The sequence below is a fragment of the Choloepus didactylus genome, chromosome 18 (assembly GCF_015220235.1).
Source record: "Choloepus didactylus isolate mChoDid1 chromosome 18, mChoDid1.pri, whole genome shotgun sequence".
Lineage (NCBI taxonomy): Eukaryota > Metazoa > Chordata > Mammalia > Pilosa > Megalonychidae > Choloepus > Choloepus didactylus.
This window is the reverse complement of record NC_051324.1, coordinates 59,168,383-59,177,452: the sequence shown is the minus strand read 5'-3', so window position 1 is coordinate 59,177,452 and position 9,070 is coordinate 59,168,383. Positions and strand designations below refer to the sequence as shown.

General features: G+C 33.5%; 1 protein-coding gene across 6 annotated transcripts in view; it reads right to left on the bottom strand.

Moving 5' to 3' along the window:
* Positions 1-1,370: 1,370 nt before the first annotated feature.
* CDC27 (cell division cycle 27) overlaps positions 1,371-9,070 on the bottom strand; it is a 116,933-nt gene continuing 109,233 nt past the window's right edge. For 5 of the 6 annotated variants that reach the window (XM_037808405.1, XM_037808407.1, XM_037808406.1 and 2 more), the window contains one exon: positions 1,371-8,350. In XM_037808405.1, the coding sequence (XP_037664333.1) occupies positions 8,268-8,350 (83 nt within the window). In that variant the 3' untranslated portion in view covers positions 1,371-8,267. The remainder of the gene's footprint in view (positions 8,351-9,070) is intronic. The other variant, XR_005212600.1, reaches the window with a different exon arrangement.

Sequence of the window (9,070 nt, the reverse complement as noted above, 5' to 3'; positions counted from 1 at the left end):
CTGACACCTTGATCAGGTTGGAGCCTCATGTTTTGAATTTTTTGCCATCTACTGTGTGATAAATTATATCTTCATGTAGTTTTTTGTTTATTTTTAAGTATTTTTTTATTGTCAAATATAACATATATACATAGAAGTGATAATTTTCTAAGTGCAATTTAACAAGTAGTTAGAGAGCAAATTTCAAGTATTATAAGTTATAGTTCCACAGTTTCAGTTATTTCCTTATTATGAAATATATATAATATATATTATATATATATATATATATACACACACATACACAAAAAGTAACATCCTTCAATGTATGATTTAACAAGCAGATATATAGGAAATTTCCAAAGTCTTATGAGTTATAGTACCATAGTTTCAGTTATTTCCTTATTGTGAAATTTAACATAAAGGTATAATTTTCAAATTACAATTTAACAAGTAGCTATAGAACAAATTTCAAAGGATGCTATGGATTACATACAGTTCTACCATTTCAATTCTTTCCTTCTAACTATTCTAATACCATAGCAACTAAGAAAAAGAAAATTATGTAAAGGTTCAGTATTCCTAATCCTTTGTTAAATTCCATCTTGTTTGTTGCTACCCCTTCCTCTAATTTAATCACTTCCACAGTCTTCAGGGATGTCTAGGTAGTGACCACCCTAACCTGTTCATGTTGAAAAGGGGTGTCAACTTTATGAGCAAAGGGGACACATTTATAGTTAATGTTCTTGAAGAGGCCATTGCTGCTGGGTTTTGGGACTTAGCTGGCATAGGAACACTCTAAAGGTTTTAAGTCTTTGAAGAAAAAACTTAAGTGAGTGAAACTTTTATAGAGTCCCAGATAGGGATCCAGGTATTCTTTAAGGTTTTCAGGACTACTGTTGACTTGGGCTTATCATATTGTGGATTTGGCATATCTAGGTGAAGCTTGCATAGGAGTGACCTCCTGAACAACCTCTTAACTTGATCTGAACTCTCTCAGCCACTAAAACCTTATTTTGTTGCCTCTCTTTCCCCCCTTTTGGTCAAAAAGGCATTCTCAACCCCTCGATGCCAGGGTTAGGCTCATTCCCGGGATCCATGTCCCACATCACCAGAATGTAGTTTTAATTTGCATTTCTGAGTGACGTTGGGCAACTTTTCATGTTTAAGGACCACTTTTATATCTTTTTGTGAATTGTTCATGTCCTTTTACCCATTTTTCTATAGGAGTTTTGATCATCCCCAAATTTTAAAACTTAAGTAGGCATATTAGCCCTTTATCTGTGATATGTACACAAATATCTTTCCATTTTGTCTTGTTAACATTTTTTGCCATGCAAAGGTTTTTACTTTCATGTAGTCAAATTTGTTAAATTTTTGGTCCATTTCTGTTTTTTTTTTTTTTTTTTTCCTGTTTAAGGTGGCTTTTCACTTTCTCATAGGCTTTTTTAAAATCTTAATTTGTGAAGTAATTTCAAACTTATAAAAGAGTTGTGATGATAGTATAGGCTCCATATATCCTTTATCCAGATCCAAGAATTTTAAACATTTTGCCACATCTGCTTCATCATTCTCTCTATATTTATCCTTCATAGACTTTTAAAAGTATTGTTTTCTTCAGCTTTGTGGTTGTTTTTTGGGGAGACTTTTCATCAGCAGAAATGCTGAATTCACATTTTCTGACTTTTTGCAACAGTCTTTTATGGATGTATCAGACAACTTTCTTTTAAATCATTTCATGGACAGAATTCCCTGTATGAATGCTCTTATTTATCAATTCTTCCCTCTTTTGTGGTTTAAGGATTTTTCTGGTTGGGGAAAGTGTCTTATTTCTTTTTGCTGGATTCTTAAATTTCCTTTTTCCTCTCATCACCTCTTCATTCTTCCCCAGAAATGTTACCTTTCTGAGGCTGCCACTTCTGGTCCCATATATTTTCAAGCCCCTTCCCTGAAGCCAGGGCTTCCCAATCTGCGTTCAGTATTTTGGCATTTATTATTTCATTATCTCTTTTTTGGAGACTGTGCTTCCTCTAAGTCCTCTAATCCCTTCTGTCCTTTCTCATGAAGTGTTTTCATTTCCCTTTCGTTGCTCTCCATATCCATAAGCTTGTGGTGATAGCAGGATCCCTATTGGAATTTTTTTCCTTCTGCTTTTAGGTAATTTGAAGTTATGGTTTTCTCCTTGTAATGAAGGCATGAGCCTTGTGTCGTTTTTATTTTTTCTCCTTGATTTATGGTTTTTTGGGAGGGTGAAGGGATGATCTGGAATTAGGCTACTGTCATTGTTCTCCAACCCCCAAAGTCTCAACATGCTTTTCTTAATAGATATTTTAGCACCTAGTAATGAAAAAGATTAAAAACTAGCAATATCAACCTAATTGAGTATGAGCGGTTATAAATGATAGTTGAAGTAGGAGTTAAGTGTTGGGAATGGCAATGAGATTAGCAAGGGAAATATGTTGCGTCAGTGGCTTTAAATGGTATCATTGAATAATGAAAAAATAAGATGTATTTTCTTTTGGGAATAAGACAACGAATGTCTCCTATTACTGATGGTACTGTTCAACATAGTATTGGTGATCCAGGCCAAGGCCTGGCAAAAAGAAAAAAGAAAGGAGGGATTTTATACAAGGATTAGAAAGGAATCAGCATCATTAATTGTAGATAATACCATCATTTAAACAGAACCCCTACAAACTCTTAGAATAAGAAAGTTCACCAACATTGTTGAATATAAGATCAAGTTGCCTATTGAGCCAACAGCCATTCCTTCTCCACATTCTTCCTTGCTAACAAAATATCAATTTTTTTGTGTGTCCAACCCCAGGAGATAAATCATGACTTATGTAAACCAGCCATGGAAATGCTTTTTTTTTTTTTTTTAACCAGACTCTAATTTTATCAGCACCCCTGCAGATAGAGATGATTATATGACCCAAATTTGGCCAATAATGTGTAAGAAGACCTGTGCTGGGTCATTCCTGGCAAAAATTTTCCTCTTTTTGCAAATGCCTTCATTTCTTTGAGCCTTAGTTTCCTCATGTATAAAACAGGTTAATACATATCTAACCTTACAAGGTTTAAAGATGACATGAGAATTTGTGCCTATCAAAATGCTCTGTAAAGGCTCAATACAAGGTAAATAAATGATGGTATAATTTAAAAATAAGCAAATGATTATGGATGCATGTACAGAATTGATTGGTATAAGCATTATAAACTGGCAATGTTTGAGGAGTGGCATTATATTTAAGAAAATCCCTTTACCCAATCAAGTCTTTCCATTATTAAAAAACTAAAAGCTATTGCTGTATTTTGCTTCTCATGTAGCACCTTGCGCAGTGATGCGCTAACTTAGGGAAGCACCGAGAAAAATCTAACACCTTAGACTATATTTTTAGTGGTTTGCAGATGTTATGCCAAAAAATCTTTAACTTCTAGATGAGGGGGTCACAAACTTTTTCAATAAAATGTCAGACAGTAAATATTTAAGGGTAAACATAGGCTTTACAGGTCATATTGTTTCGCAGCAACTACTCAACTCTTGTCATTGTAGTGAGAAAGTAGCAATAGACAAAACATAAACAATCAAAACTGTATTCCAATAAAACTTTACTTATCGTCAATGAGCCTTTTGTAGACAATATTTGGTCTATAGGCCATAGTTTGCCTACCCCTGTTAGAGATCAAAATGCAAGTCTATAGTGATCTTGTCTCACAGGAATCATGTCTTGGGATCAGCCCAATCAGCTTTCTAGCACATCATCTCCATTCTACTAATAAATACCACAGTATATTTGTATACTGCTTTAGTTTTACAAAGCACATCCATGATCATTTAACACATTTGATCCTCACAAAATTTCTCTATGAGGTAAGAAGGGTAGTTGTGCTAATGAGGAAAAGGTTTAAGAGTACTGTTCAAGGACATACAGCTACTGAGGAGCAAAAATCCACATTTCTGAGATACCAGTTTAGTGCTTTTAGCTTTCGCTGTTACTCTATTATCTTTTCTCACTCATACTCCAGTGAAGTATTCTGCAGTTTCAAGTCCTTGAATTTTTCTCAAGTCCAACTTTGAGCCCTAAATTGAATTCTATTTTGATGGTGTTGATTAGAAAAAAGTATGCTTTGATAGGGGAAATTAGTAATAAAAAGTGCAAGAAGTAAAAGAAAATTGTGGATTTAAAATTTTCTACTTTAAAGCAAATTCTAGTCATTCAAAGAAAAACAAACATACTTCCAATTTTGGTGTGAGAATAAAAGTAGAGAGGCAGGATACAGATCAAAGCTCCACTAAAGAACTATCTATGCACCTGAGATTTTAATCCTTATAAATAATAAAGTTTCCTCTGTGAAACCTAGGCTTCTATGATACTCTTTAGTAGACTAAATCAGAATTCTAGAGGGGAAGCATAACAATTAATATTAGACATGATTTAAAACTTGGAGAAGTCCAAAACTATGAGTTTGAACATACACTAATGCCAAATGTGTCCAGCTCTATCATTCACTAGGAGAGCCTTGGTTTTCTTTTTTGTAAAATGGAGTAAGACTTACCTTGGAGGCTTGTTTTGATGCTTGACAACATTGTACATAAAGAAAATAATGCCATATACATAGCAAGTCTTATTAAACATAACTAACAAATGTTGCACTTACAAAGAAAAATAAAACCCCGATTGAACCTTCATGAACCATTAATTAGCAGCTAAACAAGTCAAAGAATACCTCCACGTCTAGCTTCTATTTATCTATTCAACTGACAGTAAATGGCAGGTCCTAGGCAATGTTATGAGTCTGAATAGTTCTCTTTGATCTGCCCAGTTCATCCCCCTCCTCTCACGTGCTTTCCCTGTCACTACCCTTTCTCAAGTCTGAATGAAACCCTTCAGCTCTCTACATTTTCTCCAAGATACAACAAAAGTAAAAGATTTTCTTCAAACTAGAGTAGGATTTAGTTTCTATATTCTATCTCTTTCAGACCTTGACTTTTTAGAAAATAGGTCTTAACTGGAACAAAAAGCTGTGTACCTTTTAAAGGAATCTCGGAAATCAGATGATCAAAGAATAAGCAGTTGACTTAAAAGTTGCAGCTGCTTACAAGTGTCTTCTGTAGTTTGAATATATTCTAAAAATTGCCATTGTTTTTAGTCACAATATTTATTTTTAAATTCCAAATAATACTAAAAGAGGGTATGAATTAAAATATATACATATATATATATATTAGGAGAGGGCATAAATCAAAAACCTAGAGAAACATTGCCCTAGACTTTTATGAAACATAAAACTGTAATCCTTTATCTCTATTTTGCTGTGCCTTACTATAAAAATACAGATGGCACAGCTTTTATATAGCTTTAACAACTTGATTATAAATTGTTTTCAAAAGTAATTTATTTGAATTTTCTTTATCCTTTAATGAATTGCAAATATATTAACAGAAAAGATCCCCCTCCCCCCAAGACTGTACAATTTCTGAAATGTCAGGAAAAGCAAAGACACAAAATTACATTGTTTCAATGCAAACAAAACACATACATCATACCCACACTTGCATTTTCCCAGGTTTTCACAAAGAAAATGGGTCACCATATTTCTCAGTGAAGACCCATACTATACTCTGGCTAATCAGAGACTTCCAAACTTTTTTCTTCAAAAAGAGCATTTTTAATAGACTAAATATTGGTTATCACTGAGTTTTTGTTTCTGGTACAACAGCAGCATGGTTCAAATGTTACTTGCAGGTCTTAGAAAAAATTAAAATTTTGAAGTAATGAAATACAGAAAAAGGGACCACCTTTCATTATTTTGAGTACCATTGTTCTCTTGAAAAAATATTTTCAACTTTCTAAAATCCCCGAGTTAAGAACCATTTCCAAGGGGGAAAAATTCGAATGCTACAACAAAACTTCTCAACAAAATTGTGTGTATATATTGTATATGTGTGAAAAGCTTAGACAGAAAAAAGGATGTCAAAGTACTCAGTGTTTTTAATTTCCTTCAAAGTAACTTCTGAAATCTGAAGCCAACAGTTTGCTTGATCAAAATGTATTTCCTCTCTTGGTTGTTTGATCCCCATCACATGCAAAATAAAGAAACAAAATAGCTAGAGTTACTAGGTGGGAAATAAGGTTCTCTACACTGAAATTACTTTGAAAGTAGGTGTGAGAAAAAAAGACTGGGTCAAAATTGGGCTGACAGTGTGCCTCAGCCAGCCACTGCCATGGTCTGTCCCCCACAACTATCCTTTTACCCTTGTCCTCAAAATCAGTACCAGAAAGAGTTTCATCTCTGGTAAGACATAAATTCCTACTATAAAAATATATCTAATTATATTTCAGCAAATTATGTTAGATGCTTAGCTTTTTCCAGACTTTGTAACATAGAGCTCAGGTTGAAGCTTCCTATGAAACCCTATATTTGGTAATTATGCAACTGACTTATGATTTTGCCAATTAAAAAAATAAAAGAATCTGAAATTAAATATTACAGAACTAATAATGGATAAGAAAATGGAATATTTGTTAGACTCCAAGTGTTAGCCTTTGGGAATTTCTTATGACATTCATTTACTCCCAACCTTTCCTTTTCCTTGTAAATTTTGTTTGTTTTTTTTTTTTTTTTTGGCAGCACATAAACATAGATTTAAGTAGGAAATTTTGTAAGCCTCTCTGGTACCCAAACTGACTTGAATTAATTTATAGTGGTATTTAATCCATATTCAAATGAAAAGATTAAGAGCAAATGATAGACAATTTCTGAGTATACAAGCTAAAAATGTTTTCATATCTTCTAGAACCACCTTATTTTCAGCTTGGCTAACGAATATAGGTAACCAGTAGATAAGTTTGTCCTTTATCAAATAATCCAAAATAACAGCTTCAGGCTTGTTATTCATTAAGAAACTATAATCTGTTATATTCTGACATTGACACTTAATAAAATGTTAACTAAAGTTTCTCTAAAAATTTCAACACATTACAATGATGTACACAATTTAAGATTGTTTAAATCTGTTACTGTCAAATTTCAATAATTCCCATTTTATTATGCATAATTAGATCTTTAGAACTGTGGCCATTCCCCAAAGACACCACCCTATATTATGACTTAAACTCAGGAGAGAACTTGTGTCTCCTTCATAAGAAGAGATTTTTTTTATAGCTAAAAGTTTTCAATATCTTAAATCCAATCACTCTCAGTAAAGATTTAGTGACCCACGCTACTGAAAATAGTAAAAAACAGAGAGCTGAAAAGAATGGATATGACTTCAGCCAAAGGTAACCCATACATTTGTGTACCCTGCTTATACACTTAGAAAAGTCAAAGGGATACTGCATTGAACAAATATAGATTCAAGGTTATGGTACAATTCTGATTGTATTAAGGCTTTCACTATCATGATCTCTTAAAGTCTCTCTGCTTTAGTGTTCTGATACTGATTCTTATGGTGAACTTAAATGGTTTAGGGCTTTATTTTGGCTTTTCAGTGGGCAGCCACTCTATCATTTCTAAATGTTAAAGGTGATCCCACAGAGCTCAGAAGAGATGAGGCAGTATCATAAGGAACAAAGTTTGCAATACCAAGACAACAATGATCAACACTTTGAAGCAGGATGAATAAATTAAAATTCTTAGTTAGACATTAAAGCATTCTTGCCAAGAATAAGTGTATACTGTATGGAGGGATATTTATTCCTACACTCAAGTCCCAATATGCCCATGACATTTGTTTACAGGAGACACTGCAAGTTTAAGGTAATTTACATTCCTTGGCAATCAAGTTACTCTGTTATAGGCAATGTCTTTTATTGTTCCATCTGGCACTTGCTAACACCATTCTTGAAGAACCTAGAAATGAAGGTCAGTCACTCTGTTTATCAAGAACAGAACCAAATAAAAACAAATTTTTGGAAAAGAGATTAAAAAATTCTGGTTCATCACTATTTTCCCTATCTAATGGTTCCTTCAAGATAAAACACAACTCTTCCTTCCATGATAGCTTTCCAACAAAGGTAGATTAAAGAAAAAAAGAAAAGAAAGTCCCTCACCCTACCCCCCTAAATTGTCATACTGGTGAAAGAGCCAGTCTTGTTAGCAGCTAAATATTGCACTGCCTTTCATTCTGTGTACAGTCAGGGTCCAATGAAAGTGGCACACTCGTGGTATAAGTGATGCATGATGACACTGCCAGCTCAAGAGTGAAGACTCAGTATATGGAGGGACAAGAAACATGTCAGCACTAGTCACACATCCAGTTGCAAAAGTCTTATTTCCAGAAGTTAAAATTCATCACTTTCAGCTGCATGAAGTTGTGTGTCATCCGCATCTGTCATGCTGCTTTCCTGGGATTCATCTGTTCCCACTTTAAAAATAAACAAAAGTCTACAGTAAAGTATCTGACAAATATTTCTTGTTGTTCATGAAAACAAGTAAGGAAAACAATTATATTTAGAGAGACAAGGCCCTAAATAAAGCTCTTTAAAAATGCCCAAATCCCAATTTCCTTTAATAACATTCAATTCTAGCATCTTATTTTATACCATGTCTGAGAAGATTAGTTTATTGCATTTAACCTTTAAGGGCTTTAACTAAACAAACTGCTCCCCACTTAATGAATTCCTTATTCCTGCCTTAGGGGCCTGGGCACTGATTTTACACAGTTAATGAAAAGAATAGTATACACATGATTAAAACTAGTTTTCTAAGAAACTGATTATTAACCCTAACCCCCAATCTCTCGTTCTACTTTGGGACAGCCCTGCTAGTCCACAAAAATATAGAACATAATCTTCAGTTAAAAAAATGACATATAGTTATTAGGATTATAGAAGTTATACTATTAATTAGAAGCCTTTCACCAAGTTTTCTGGAACAAGCCATCTTAGTTTATCTTATCAGAAGTTTCTCAATTCTCTTATTAAAATTTTATTGATACACTGAGTCTTGGTTTGCACTAATTATTTTAAGATATACACTCAATTTAGGGATAAAGTATTTACTGCCTTAAACCATAATTCTTTGTTCCCTCCTCTTAACCTCCAAGTTTACATATATAAGCCATATATTTGGATTTTGTATTTGT